We start from the raw sequence: 15,498 nt of genomic DNA, 5'->3' as shown, positions 1-15,498 counted from the left end.
AAGGAGGAATGAAGTATCCACACGATGGTCATCCTTCTTGGTTTTCATGTGTTTTGCATAATGTATCTCGGTGACTTTCTATCTGAGGTTTCACGGTCCATGATTTTAGTTATCCCTGACCAATCACAATCTAAGAATTAAATCAAAAACTCCAGAAATAATCAATTTAGATTTTTAAAAATATTTTTCTTTTTACATTGTAAAGTGTGTGTTTTATATATGTGCATATAAATTAAATATGTATATTTATGTCAAAGCATATATGAGTAACTGCATATGGCTCTGTGCACGTAAGTGCAATACTCTCAGAGACCCTAAAACTGCTTCGCATTCCCTGGAGCTTGACTTAGAGACCTCCATTCTATTGTGAGCCCTCCAATGTGGGTCTTCTGCAAAGGCAGCGAGTCCACTTAACTCCAGGACCTAAAATTCATAACTTTTAAATTCCAAGTCATTCAGACTAGCATGATGAAATCCCATATCAACCTTCTCCATCCCAGTCAGGATATGAAAGACATTATTGTAAATTTTGTTGACAGCGTGTTTTTTATTTGTCCTATTGAAATATATCATGTTTGATATGGATATGTGGTGGTTTGAACAGACGTGAACTCAGGGGTTTGAATGCTTAGCCCATAAGGAGTGTCACTATTAGGAGGTGTGGCCTTTTAGAGTTAGAAGAAGTGAGTCACGGTGGAGTCAGGCTTTGTGGTCTCATATATTCAAGTTCTGTCCAGTGTGGCAGTCTTTTGCTGCCTGCAGATCAAGATGCAGAACTCTCAGCTGCTTTCCAGCACCATGTCTGCCTGCATGCTGCCGTGCTCCTCAACATGATAATGGACTGAATCTCTGAAACTGTAAGACAGCCCCAATTTAAGGTTTTCCTTTATAAGAGTTGTCGTGGCCATGGTGGCTCTTCACAGCAATAGAAACCTAACTAAGACAGGCTGCATAGGAAACCCTACAGTTTATGCTACATGTGATATCGTTTGCAGTTTTAGTCACCACTTGGAACACATGCCACATGAGTAAAAGGGTCATCTGTACCCAGCACCTCCTCAGGGCAGACCCGTCTCCAGAGGAAGAGCATGAGAAGAGCAAAACAGAGCCTCAGAAGTAGATTCGTGTTTACAGCTGCAGTACTCACAATAACCAGAACATGAAGCCAGCCTTGATGCCCATCAATAGGTGAATGGATAGAAGCAGTGTGCTCCATATACAAAATGGAATTGGATTCAGCCATTAAGAAAAATGCAATCATGACATTTAGAGGGGAAAAAATGGATTAAAACAGGAACTATCATATTAAGCAAAGTAACCCAGACTCAGAAAGATAAATACCTCTTTTTTTTTTTTTTCATGTCAAGAGCCTAGATTTTAAGAAATAAACCTGTGTTTTAGTTCGTATGTATTTGGAGGATGTAGGTCATGAAATAGGGAAGGAGGTCATGCAAGGAGAAATGAGGACTGAAGGAGGGATAGGGGAAGACGGGGAAGGGATGGCAACACAAACACCACATAAAAGCCAAGTGGAGCTCACAGTGAAGAAGGGAAATAGGCTAATATTTAAAAAGCAGATTCACACCTCCTTCTACAAATCCCTGAAAGTTTCCCACCCATGTCAGGTAGCTCAAAACCATCTGAAATCCCACCTCCAGGGGTCCAACACCAAATTCTGAGTGTTTCAGGTGCTACACTCCGGTGGACAAATCCACGCATACACCATGAACTTTCACATAGATATACGTGTCAATTTTTGCAGGGCTGGAGAACTGACTCGGCAGTTAAGAGCACTGGCTGCTCTTCTAATAGACCTGATGAGTCTATTAGAGTTTAATTCCATTCCCAGCACCCACATATCAGCTAAAAAATAGTTGGCTAGAACTGTCTGTAACTCCAGCTACAGGGTTTTGAAGCTCACCTCTGACCTCCACAGTCTCTAGGAACACACACACACACACACACACACACACACAGTGCACCGACATAAATGCAGAGAAAAAAAATACAACACATGAAAATAAAATAAATTAGCTGGGCAGTGGTGGTGCACACCTTTAATCTCAGCACTTGGGAGGCAGAGGCAGGCGGATTTCTGAGTTCGTGGCCAGTCTGGTCTACAGAGTTCCAGGACAGTCAGGGCTATACAGACAAACCCTGTATTGAAAAACAAAAACAAAAAAAAAATAATTAAAAGGTATTATTGAAATCACATTTAATCCCACTAATGTGTGTTCAATGTGCAGTATTCCCTTATACTATCATTTGATGATTTAATTTAAAAAAAAAATAGAAATGTTAGTAGAAGTTTATCAGGCCGAAAAGAAATGATATCATTTGAAAACTTCCATCCTCAGAAGTGTGTGTGCATTACACCAAAGCAAACCTAAACTTCAAAAAGCACAAAATATTTGACAACAGCCAGAAACAAGTTTTTCCCCTTTCCACTAAGTACCTGTTATTTAATATTTTAAAAATGTAAATGACTATAAATAGAACCTTTCTCGTGGGGGAATTTAGGCTAGAGCAGACCAGTATGTATGTTGAAAGAAAGGCTCTCAGTGCTTCCCCATTCAAAGAAAGCTAACTACACTGTGCACAGAGTCTCCTTGGCTGTGTACGTTGGTGGCTTCCTCTCCCACTGCTGGTAGGCAGCTGACTGCTAAGCCACTGCCCTTGCCACCCACTGCCAAACAGGAGTACAGCTATCAATCAGTCTCCCTACGGCCTGCGAGCTCCTCACCCTGTGAGGAACATTTTTAAACACAGAGAGCATCTTAGCAGTAAGTAAAACTAGATGCTAGACCTCATGGGTAAGCAATTAGGTTACACTGAGAGGTAACATTCCCCACCTCCTGGCCACATGAAAAGAAATATTATCTTTAGAGAAATGTCTTTGCCTGAGATCTGAAATACAGAGTATTTATCTTGTCCCAGGCTAACCTTGTCAAGGAGATCTGCATTTAATAAGGATAATCTGGATCCTATTCCTCTTGGGAGGGGGGGGCTTGGAACAGGGAGAACCATGGAGAAAACTGGCTGCTGCCCACTCTGCCCTGAAAATGTCCTTTTGCTGTCTTCCCTTGGTGCCTCTGCCTCTCTTCTGGATCTAGATGGGCAAGGTGCTACACAAAGTGACAATCCTGAGAGAGAGGTTGCTCTCTGGTCCTTACCTCTCAATCTTGTTCAGAGTCCGTATATCTTGGTCTTTATCATATTCCTCTCCCTCTCCCTCTCCCTCTCCCTCTATCCTCTCCCCCCTCTCTATCCTCTCTCTCCTCTCCTTCTTCCTCTTTCTCTCCCTCTCCCCCCTCTCTCTTCTAGCCATTTCTAATTGGGTCAATCAAGAGATTCTAACACATGCCACAGTCTCCCCCACTACCAATAGAAACTTTTCTCTTTGCTTCTTCACTCTGTTGAAACACACATCTTCCTTGGGGCTTGGGATGTCCTGAGTTTGACTCTCAGGTGGGATGACCCTGGTTTGTAGTCTCAGCTTTTCAGAGGTATAGAGATGGATCAAAAGTTCAGGGTAATCCTTGATTATACAGAGCAGTGGTTCTCAGCCATCCTTATGCTGAGACCCTTTGATACAGTTCTTGTATTAAATATAGTTCCTCATATTTTGTTGACTCCCCAACCATAAACTTATTTTTGTTGCTACTTCATAACAATAGTTTTGCTACTGTTATGAACAGTAATGTAAATATCTGTGTTTTCTGATGGTCTTAGGCACCCCTTTGCAAAAGGTTTATGACCCACAGGTTGAGAACCATTTATATAGAGAGTCCACACAGGAACTGGGGTTGTATCTTCAGATGGTTATGCCCCCCTACATGGTGATGACTGTCTTCACAGTAGATATCTTGTTTGGAATATTGTAGACTATAGCAGAGTTCCAGTGTTGTGTATTGTTGTGTGTGTTGGGCGGGGGGTGGGGGGCTCTGCCAAATCTGAGGACTGAGGGCACTACCTCTCTTCCACAAACACCAGTCTGTAAATTTCATTCTATTGCTTGAATTGTTTCAATAGCTTCTAATAAGAGCAAAGCACACAAGTCAACTTGGTTCAAAAATCTTACAATTTTCTCTGTATTAACAGCATCAACAGTAAAGCTCCACCTTTGACCTACACCATCTAAGGTTATGCTCTTAAATGCTCTATGCTTCCTCCCTTGTAAGCTGGGGTAATTATGATAGAATTCACAAGGTTTGGGGACTGTCAAATGTGTTAAGATATATACAAATTTTTACGAAGTACGCAAGTTAGGCGTCTTTGTTAGTTGCGCCCTCAACTCTATCAGGTTTTAATACCCCAGACACACCGTGGGCATTACTTTCTACCTTCCCAGATTGGCTTTTCTTTCCTCTTTGTCAATCTGCTAACTTCCCCTTCATTATGCAGGACTCAGAAAAACTGGCTCCGCCTCTGCACAGACTTCCTCAAGGCCCTGAGACCAGCCATCTGTCACTCAGTGATCCTGTGGCATCTCCAGTAAATTTCTATTTCAGCACATGTCACTTTCATTAATTATGTTTAAAAACCTGGGTTCCGTTGTTTGAACACTTACATATGTCAAGCCCTGTTCTAAATGCATCCCCGTATTCTCTTAATTAAACCTTGCCACAAGTATACAGCGTGTTTTAGTAATTGGCAAGTGATATATAGGTTGTTATTCCTGATACATTGTGAGTTTCTTTATGGGGGACTCTACAATTCATACCCTGATCATCTTTGACTCATCAGCACCCAGCAAGGTGCCCTGTGCACTGCAGGTATGTGATTAGGTTAGAATCTCTTGATTGACCCAATTAGAAATGGCTAGAATTGAGAGAGATGGGACCATGCACAGGCTACTGACATTGAGGATCTTTTCAGGAGGATGGATGACAGCTGGGCCTGAAACCCTCAGCGTTATAAACAGAATGAGAAATGGCCACTATTAAATCCTTATTACTATATGAACATTTTCCATAGTGCTTACAGGTTAATGTGCTCTCGTTTGATTCTCTACTGTCATATAATCTCAGGTCTTTCCAAGGACATAATAATACAATTCACGATGACATTTCACTCTGTGCTCTTGCTTCAAGGGTCATATGCAAGGTTCTGGGGAGTTTCAAAAGGCCTTACCTCGTGGGGTGCCTGCTTTTGGTAAAGGGTAAAGACACATTGGCCCTGGTAACCTTTTCTTCTTGTTGGAAATCAAATGCAAATTACCACAGATTTATAATCAGGAGCTAATGTTATCGTTTCTATGACAATGGTCTAAGAAAATAAGCATAAATATTACTAAATTTTATCAAAATACACTTGGTGTAAATTGAAGCCATGTGAAAAAAAAAGAGATATTTAACTTAAGCTGACATTTCTTCCCTACATTTGACTATCGTAAGTGAGATCTCTCTCTCTCTCTCTCTCTCTCTCTCTCTCTCTCTCTCTCTCTCTCTCTCTCTCTCTCTCTCTCTCTCTTGGTAGTTAAGGTCAAAAGAGTTACAGCATCTCTGAATGACCTTGAAGCTGATTTTAGTAGAGGGAAAACAATAGCTAGTCATATCAGGGATCCCAAAGGAGGCCAATCGGAACCCATAGACCACAAACCCAAATCTGGAGATGCAGGCAATCTCCAAAGCCTCCAGATTGAGCTTGATCTATTCAAGTAATCACAGCATAGGCTCGAGGTCTCTCTTTGGTTGCTAGGAGCTTGGGGTGTTATGAGAAGTGTAACCTGTTCAAGATTGCCTCCTTAGGAACTACCACTGCTGGAATGAGGCATGGATGACAAGGCCTGACCTTCCTGTCGGATTCGGAGGCTGGCAAGCTGTGGACAGCACACCCCAGGAAAACAGTGATGGTAAATCCGCCTCTTTCCTAGGTGTGTGGGTAGCATCCTTATTAGGAACTGACACTGGAAATGTGCTTGCTGGGCATGCATACAGGATTAACTGCCTGTCAGTCAAATTTTAGTTCGTTTCGATAGTCAGCTTTACCCTGATTGTTTTACAACTTTTCGAAAAAGAATCTAACTTATATAATTCATCTACTCCTGCTTTGATAAGCAGTTTTGAAGACAAGGGCAAAAAAAAAAAAATCTGGGTAAGCATTTTTACTAGGGCTATAAAATAAACTTCAGCCCTCCCTGATCCACAGTGATGAAGTGGTAAAAGGCTAGAAAGAAAATAAAGACATTGAAAATAATTATAAATCACACATTAAATTGTTGTTCCTTTAAAGCCTGCTGTCTCCTGATGTTCAGTTTCAAAACCGGGGTGGGTAGATATTTGTCTTCTAACTTTCCAACCTTGATAATCAGCAGCAGCTGTGACCAACCCCAGATTCCTTTGGGGTCACACTCTTTTTAACATAATGGTACACATGGGTGGACTGTAAACCCCAGCACACTCATCTCTGTTCTCTGGTGTTGGTCCGAGATGGTGATGTCATACACCTTCATAGATACAGAAGCATTCAGTCTACAGCCATGATGACGTCATGCTGAGATACTGGCTTTTGCGGAGAAAGTGTCACGCTAGAAGAGCTGTAAGGAGACTCGAAGGGAACTAGTATCAGCGAAGCTCTTAGAAAGTGTTCCTAGATGGCTAAAGTTTAATGGATTCTAGAAACATAGCTATGACCATAAGGATCATTAGCTAATGGACATGGTTAGTGTCCGAGTTCTACGATCGAACCTGACAAACATCATAAACAAAACAGCAGCCAAAGCAAGGTCAATACGACTACTGAGGAGGTATCAGATACAGTCCAAGTGAGACTTCTGAGGCTGTGATAAACACCATAGTGTAAAGCAACTTAGGGAGGAAAAGATTATTTCCAGCTCACTGGCACATAGTCCATGAGGAAGAGAAGTCGGGGTAGGTACTAGAGATAGCTTGCTCAGTCTCCTTTCTTGTATAACCCAGAACCATCTCCCTAGGGATGGTACCACCTACAGTGGACTCAGTGTCCTGACATCAGTCACTGATCAAGAAAAGACCCCCACAGACTTTCCCGTGGGTCAGTCAAGTCGAGGCATTTTCACTATTTTCTTCCCATAAATCAATCAATCAATCAATCAATCAATCAATCAATAGTAACCAGGATAGGTACCAGTTGAAAGAAGGATACATAGCATAGTGCATAGAGTTGTAGTCAGCTAAAAATAATTAGGAAAACTATTGTTCCCATATTCTTTTCCTGGCCTTCACATTCGGGTTTGGGTTAGCCTTCCTAGAAGAACCCTTTTGGTGACACACAAGGGTCCTCTATCTCCTGTCGCCAGTGAAAGCATTTAGGCAAAGTCAGTGGTGAAGCTGGGGGAGTACTGGTGTCTGTCGGCTACCTAAGTGCTGTGTGCTGTCCTGTGGATGGGCAGAATTGGAAACTACAAATCCACACTGCCTTCCTCTTTGTTGTGTGTTACAGGCATGTACCGCTGTGGCCCTGCCTCTGTCCAAGCCGTCAAACACGGCCATGTCTGCTTCCAGTTTGATGCCCCATTTGTTTTTGCAGAGGTAAGTGGAAAGCTGGAGGCAAGTGCCAATTTTCCACCACTGTCTCTTAACACATCGAAAGAGTTAGACACCAGGTTGCTACTTCTCGATTTCCCAGGTACATCGCGTATGCTTCCTGTCAACCAGACATCCTTCCAGCCTTTTTTTAAATGCGAAATGCGATTCCTACTTAACCCTTTCCTGCCTTGGGGTTTTGAGGTCGTATTTCTACTAAAAGCAAGAGATTTGCAAACCTGAGTTTAGTTCTGGGCACCTGGAACTGACAAGGATAGTTCTGGAGACATCAAATGATGAAGTAGATCACTCAACTAAAGCTCAGTAAAAAAATAAAAATAAAAAGTGGCCTACCTCTGGAGGTTTCAGAGTATGTACCTCCCATCTAAGACTGACCCAGAAGTACACATAAATCAAGACGCACACTACCACCATTACCAGCAGCAGCACCACCAAGAGCAGGCAAAAAAAGAGGAGGAAAGGTATAAAGTGTTACTCAAGTAGAGAAATTTTGGCCACTTAAGGGGTTGATAAAGGTGTTAAGGAAAGGGTCCAACATGCCAGAACAATAGGGCAGGAGCTAGAAGGACAGGAAACAGCTAATTAAATCAGGGTGAGAGACATCAGGTAAAGGAGAGGCCTGGGAGTCTCTCGGGGTTAAGGGTATTAAAGACTGACATGTAGAACTCCCTTGAGGTATATGTACAGCAATCAACACTGCTCCTGTATCCAGCAATCACTTTGCCTGCCACTTGATGCTCACAGCAACCCTTTTAAAGTGAGTGTTGCCAGTCTCCCCATTGAACCGAAAAGAAAATCAGGGCGAGGAAAAGCAGGGAGACTAATATCCTTTCCCCAGTAATGTAGCTAATAAAGAGAGGTGCTGAATTTTGAAACCGAGTGGGCACTTGAGTTTAGCTGGGCAGTCCCTCTGGAAGGAATATGTATCTCGTGTTAGCTCACACCAGGGAAGGCTACGGGGAGCTCTGAGGCCCAGGTCTCTGGGATCTAGAATCCTCTGGTGGGAATATGTCAGTCAATCTATCCACACAGCGGTAGTGAAGTGTGGGAATACCAAGCACACTTGTAGCTATCGTATGAACAGTACAGACAGCATAAGATTGCATTCATCCATGGAGATGCATTCACTGAGAAAATAGAGCCAGAAACTGAAGGATAGCAAACACCCCAAAACTCTAAGGCAGGAGGTAGCTTGGCAACCATGATTCCCTGTGTACATACAGATGGCCCCTGACCTGTGATATCTCCACTTACAATCTTTAAACTTTGTAACGGTGCAAAGAAATGGTACAAATTTGATAGAAACCACACTTTGGATTTTGAATTACGATCTCTTCCTGGGATAAACACACATGGTCAGATCCTCTCAGATGATACTGGGTCGCAGGAAGCTACAGCTCCCAGTCAGGACCATTACCACAGGGAAAGTAACAGACACCTACAGTGTGTCCTGCTGTTCAGCTAAGATGTCCTGGAGGGGAGGTATAAGAAATGTGTTTTTAGCTTATCAAATCTTCTCTATACCATGAGTTTAATCAGAATGCAATCTTATCAAAAGCCAAAGAGCATTTGCCTTTTGATATGACCCTAGTTCTAAGAGCAGAGTGCTATGGGCTTATGAGCAGGAGATGGAGCAATGGTTATTCAGACATTCAGACAGGAGAAATCACAGAAGGATTGCACTCTACCTGCTATTGTGATTTCTAGACGCCTCTAGAAGCCTCCAGAGAGCAGCCTTACAGTGCTTGGAGTTTAATCCAATTGATTTCATTTTGAGATTTGAAAATCTGTACAAACCTCCCCTGCCGTCATCTGACAGTTTATGACACTCTGAGGATCTCTTCATGGGAGATGGCTCTGAAACCGACGTAGCTTTCTTTTTATACTTCTATTGTGCTTCCTTGCTACCGGGAAGGAGAGCGGGTGGCCCTCCTTGCAGTGGTGAAGGCCCTAATAGCTGTTAATGCAAGCGCTTTTTGCTGTTATTAAATATAGATCAGGGTGTTAGGAATGTCATCAGGCTATGCAGATAATTGCTCCTCTCTCGCGGCTGCGGAGGCTTCTTTGCTGTGCAGGCTGTTTGATGCCCGACCTTGGGCTGGGCTCCAGGTTCGAGCTCTTTGTCAGAGATGTGTGAGCTGCTTAAAAAGCACCCGAGGTGCTCGCTAGGACCGCATAAGGGTGAGCGGGCGACTTTAGCATGAGTCTCAGTGACTCAGGTGGAGGCCGATCCACCTTCCCTCCCTCCACCTGTGTGTCAGCCTTCCTCTTCCTACTGGAGGGAGGTCAGCAGGTGGCTTGCCTGTTCTTGCTTCTCAGTGTGCTGGCTTCCCAGTCGTTCCTGACCGTCCAGCTCATTGATTACGTGTCAGCTTTTCTGGAGCTTCCTTGGCATCTGAAAAATAATAGAGTCTGAAAGGGGAAAGATACATGGAAAATGGCTCCTTTCTTCTCTCTCACGTTTTGTAGACAGGGACAGAAGGGAGCGTGCAGGCATCCACATCTGGGGTTCGGTGCCCCTCCCTCCACGTGCCTTCCTCACATTGTTGAGTTCCTGTAGGTCCAAAAGGACCCAGGTGTTCCCTTCTCTCTCTAACACAGCATGGCATGGGGCTTCCGAAGAGATATGTAAAGAGTCGAATGGTTTTAAGGTTGAATGTTCATCTGCCTCAGTGGTCCTCAGTAAAGAACTGCTTCGTGGGGAAGATCATCCTCTTCTAGAGGCCCCTTGGTCTTGTAAACTTTATATGACCCAGCACAGGGGAAGGCCAGAGCCAAGTAGTGGGAGTGGGTGGGTAGGGGAGCAGGGGTGGGGGTGGGGTATAGGGAACTTTCGGAATAGCATTTGAAATGTAAATAAAGAAATAATAATAAATAAAAATGCAAACAAATAAGAAAAGAAATAATGACTATTCAGGATATTAAAATTGAATTTAATAAAAAGATACTAGGTCCCTTAAAAAAAAAATCATCCTCTTCTGCCTTAACTGTATCCAATGAACTCTGCTGCCTTCTTTATACCACCTCACTGCAAATGGACACACACACACACACACACACACACACTCACTCACACACACACATACACTAATATACATAAATGTATAAACAGCTGTGTAAGTCTCTGTCTCTCTCTCTCTCACACACACACACATACACACACACACACACACACACACACACACACACCCCACACTCTTCACATACCACATTCACACACAGATACATGCACACGAGCATGCATGGCACTGACATGGTTCATACACGCATACTATACACATACATGTCCACCTGTAGGTCTCAAACATACATGCAGTGCACATACAAACCACACATTACACACATTCATGAACACACACACACTCCAGACCCGGGGTGACTTTTTTGGACCACAGTGACTCCCACTCCAGAACTCTGCCTCTCCAGCTCTGTACCGTCAATTCTCTATAGCAACCTTACAGATGCTTCTGGGAACCGTTCTCATCTCAAACCTATCGTTGCTTTCTCAGAGTAAATCTGTTTTATAAGGATCTCCTACTTGGATCAAAAGCAGTTTATCCATTCATTCAAATAATTCACAAAATTCAAGGATTATTGTGACTTATCTCCTTAACCTGCCTCACAAATTTTCTCCAGGAACATCTTCAAAGGGGTCTGAAGTCCAGTCGGTCCCACAATTCCCAGCACGAGCCTCTGAGCTCTGCCGTACTGAGCTCTGTGATGTGGCCTCCTGGCTCACCTCCCTCTTCTCTCTCATCCTTCTGTCCTCCAACATCAGCCAGAATCACTCTTTGAGCTGTCGATTAAAATGGATCTTCTGATGGATTCCTATCATCTTTGCATTTAAACTGAACATGAATCTTGATGAATGCTGTGTGGTCCAGCCCCTGGGTTCGCTCCCACCCATACTTTGTTCATCTCCCTCTAGCTCTACAGGCTTCTTGCTCTTTTGGAAACAAGGTCCCGTGTCAGTGCTTCTCCAAAGAAAGTGCCCCGCCCCCATTACCCTCTCTTCCTTTAGTGAAAAACCATTCATTTGAGAGTGAATGTGCTGTTTACATCAGAGTCAGATTCCTATTGCTTCCTCTTCACACACACACACCTAGGATAGAAGCTCTGTAAAGGTAGAGTTTCCTGAATTCTCATCAGTAGAAGCAATATCTGCTGCAATGAATGAATACAAATATATGTACATACAAACATAACACATACATACACACATATATACATAAAAGCATATAAATATACATACATACATATAATAAACAGAGAACACTGATAAAAACAACATCTTGGGGATGAGGGTCCCAGCTGCACCTTATGCTGTTGGGGGACAAGGAACATGTATGACCTTGCGGAGATCATCCACAGCAGGCTCAGCATCCTATAATCACAAGCTGCAAATGTCAAGTACAGGGTGAGTGTTTGGCAGTTGTGCCAGGAGATACCTGGCTGAGCAGGAATCCAGGGCCTCCATATGCTCTGGGGGAAGCAATGCTTTCTCTGTAGGGCCTGTAGCAAGGTTGTTTCTACAGATAAATGGACAAAACAAAAAGACTTTATCCTTGCGTCCTGAACTTGAGAAGGCATCTCCATCCCTGGTAACAAAGAACATGGAGTATACTATGCTGTGGGTACCTGCTACAAATTTTCAGGGATTCTCTGATGTACTGAGGGTCCAGCCCATCTCTCTGAGCCCCAAGAACCTGACAAACAGTCTTACCTGTACAGGAAGCGCCATGCCTGACCAGAGGCAAAGTGTTATGCTATGAAGACAACACCAGCAGTCATGGCAGGATTCCTGGCTCTATGTGTCCACAGTCTCTTTGAGTACAGAGGTAGGACTTGGGTATTCACTAAGATTGATTTCCATTCAAAACAGACAAAAGACAAGAGAGGCCACAAACACAGAGGATTCACATACCAGGTATATGAACATACCTGTAATTCCAGCCCTTGGGAGGCTAAGACTAAATCAGAAGCCAGCCAAGGCTACATAGTGAATTGCAGGCCGAGTTGAGGTACACAGGGTAGCCTATATCAAAAATAGTCAACAGGAGCTGCCAAGGTGGTTAGGTGAGTAGAGATGCTTGCTGCCAAGCCTGACAACAGGAGTTCGATCCCTGGAACCGCATGGTGAAAGGAGAGAACGGACTCTTGCAAGCCTCTCACCTGCCCCTTTTTGAGCACCTAGATGATTCACCTTTAAACACGGATACAGAAACAGCACCCCAGCAGCTGGACTGAAAGCACGCTGGTGTCACTTTGCCTCTGCCCCTAGTACACATCCGGAAATGCCAGCTCAGCCGCCTGTTACTTCTTCTCCTCTTCCCACGAGGGACGGTGTTGTTGAACTTGCCCGGGGTTTCAGCTCCGTTCAGTTTCTTCAGTCTTAGGTGAGCAGAAGCTGGGACTTAATCACTTCACATCTGACCTCATCCTCCTGGGAAACTGAGCTGCGGCAAGGGTTGAGATTAGGAGGATGCTTATGCTCACTGTCCTGAGAGCTTGAAAATAGGGAAACCGCCATCGTGCCTATCGTGCCTCCTACAAAAGGAATGTTAGCCTTCTCAGGAAGCTCATCTAAACATCCCCAAAGAAGAAACGGTCCTTAGGTGGCTGTCTGTCCTTCCTTGCTCAGCTTTCAGGTGTCCCTATCTCAGTCTTTCTCTCCATCAAGCCCCAAGCCTGGTAGGTACCTAGGTAGGAAAGGAAGTATACAAGGAAGTTCAAGAGGATAGGGCTATCTCAGGGCAAAGTTCAAGGGAATTAGGGTCATGGGCTAGCCTGGGTCAAAGGTTTAGGATTAGCCATGGACTATTAGTCCAAAGCGAAGGTCAAAGGGACAAGGTCATGACTAGACAAAGTGATGAGTAGAGGGAAAGGCTGTGGAGCAGCCAAAGTCAAGACCAAGAGAAGGAGCTATGGATTGGCTCGGGGATGGCACCTCTCCAGTAGCTCCCTGTCACCAGCCCATGGAACTTCACTTGCCCTGATGAGTCTTGGTGCTGACATCCTTAGCAAATAGAATAATACAGACTTTGGAGACCGAGGTTTGGGGCTTCCATTATCACCGACAAGATGTCTTGAAACACTGTGGGCCTTTACTCAGTGCTCACTACACTCCCCTTAGCGGAGGCCAGAGTCATGTGAATTCAGAACATGTTATGTGGAAGGACGGAAAGCTGTTCTCTTTAACCCCACATTTTAAAGTTAGGAGTACATCATCATGTTCCCACCTTTAGCCCATCATAGCTATGCCCGTTTAAGTCAATTAGAAACTTTTTAAGTCACGTTCACATAGATCTTATCTCACTCTGGACAAAAAGATTCCTATGAAACTAGCGAGACAGGAGTGATGGATTTTCATGCCTACAGAAACCAGATCTGAAGCTCTCAGTGATTCACAGGGCTTCCTGCAGGTCCATTACCCAGCGTCAGAGCCCTAGTTTCCCACCGCTACTCCAACATCTCTCTGGACCTTGAAAGGCCTTTGCATCTGCCCATTTTCCTCCTTCTTCAGCTCATTGACACCTTTGGGCCTTGCACATTTCAACCTGTTACCTAGGGAAACAGCCTCCCTCCTCCTTCCTCTCTTTGCCCACCTCCACACTAGCCCATGCACTGACAAAGAATCTTGGAGTTACCTTATCACTGTGCTTAGAGTACTGGATTCCAGAAGGTCTCAGACCTGGGTCATCTTAGGGTCATCTGAGGCCATTTTTAAAATATAATGTATTTAGAACCCCACCCAAGCCTCCTTAATCAGACATCTACTTGTTTCTTTAAGTTCCCCTAGGTGGCTATGAATCCCCAAATCTCCCGTCCCACTATGTCAACACTATAATGGAAGGACCAAATCTATTTTGCTCAACATTAGGGTTCTGGCACTTTGGACGCTATCTGAGAAAGCTATTAAATAATATATAATTATTGATAACATTTACTGAGTGTTACCTCTATGCCAGGCACTGTGGTAAGTAGTTCACGTGCATTTATTTTATTTAATTCTGCCAGGAATCCTGTGAGGAAGGCACATTTATTACCTCACTTAAAGGGACAGGAGCTAAGTTGAGAGAGGGCGTATACCAATGACCATTGGCAGTGTGGCTGTTTCCTACCCGATCCCCTGATAATACATAGAACTCTAAAATGGGGAGCACAGTAGGGACCCGGAACCTTGGATGAGGGTGGCCTCTGCTTCACACCAAGGCACCCTCTCACATTTCTACCAACAGTCCCATTTACATGCTGAATCACCAGGAATTGTCTGAATTCCTCCTAGCCGGTTTAATTATATATTTAAACTAAAATACATCTTGCTACAATTGACACCTTTAATAAGACTGAAACCAACAGGTTTTCTTTTAGTTCTTATGTAAGAAATCCTGAAGTTGGCAGTCCAAGATTGGTCCCTTTTTGAATGGCTTCTTGAGCCTGCAAGCCTCTGTCCTCTCTGCCAGCTTCTCATGGATGACCACGCTTTTCTGTCCCGGGTAGACAACAGCTCCAAGCAGTATGTCACTCCCGATGAAGGGTAGAAAGGGGGCAGACTCTCCCTTGTGCCTCTGCCCTTACAGAGCAGTTCAGTTAGAATTCTCCCCTCCTACAAGTAGGCTGCAAACCTTTCACTTGCTTAGTGGGGCCCAGAAGGGCAAGGAATGAACTGGATACCTCCAGTTTCCCCAAACAGGGTTGAATTTAACAGGAAGATAAAGGAAAAAAAGGAAAGAAAGAAAGAAAGAAAGAAAGAAAGAAAGAAAGAAAGAAAGAAAGAAAGAAAGAAAATTAGTTCCACTGATAATGTGCCAGCCTCAGATATTCTACTGAGTCATGACTAATCCAAAGTGGATTCTCCTTCATGAATTTTTAAACATCTTTATTATTATTGGGGTGTGTGTGTGTGTGTGTGTGTGTGTGTGTGTGTGTGGTGTATGTGTGTGTGTGTGTGTGTGTGTGTGTGTGTGTGAGA

At 43.8% G+C, this 15,498-nt stretch overlaps 1 protein-coding gene across 1 annotated transcript in view; it reads left to right on the top strand.

Moving 5' to 3' along the window:
- The window catches only part of F13a1 (coagulation factor XIII A chain), a 171,529-nt gene that overhangs the window by 114,293 nt on the left and 41,738 nt on the right, over nucleotides 1-15,498 (top strand). The window contains exons 9-10 of the mRNA XM_021215683.2: nucleotides 5,751-5,854; nucleotides 7,423-7,511. Of these exons, the coding sequence (XP_021071342.1) occupies nucleotides 5,751-5,854; nucleotides 7,423-7,511 (193 nt within the window). The remainder of the gene's footprint in view (nucleotides 1-5,750; nucleotides 5,855-7,422; nucleotides 7,512-15,498) is intronic.

The sequence above is a fragment of the Mus pahari genome, chromosome 16, assembly GCF_900095145.1.
Source record: "Mus pahari chromosome 16, PAHARI_EIJ_v1.1, whole genome shotgun sequence".
In the NCBI taxonomy this organism is placed as follows: Eukaryota; Metazoa; Chordata; class Mammalia; order Rodentia; family Muridae; genus Mus; species Mus pahari.
Note: the sequence above shows the minus strand (reverse complement) of the source record. Positions and strands in the feature narration are given on the sequence as shown.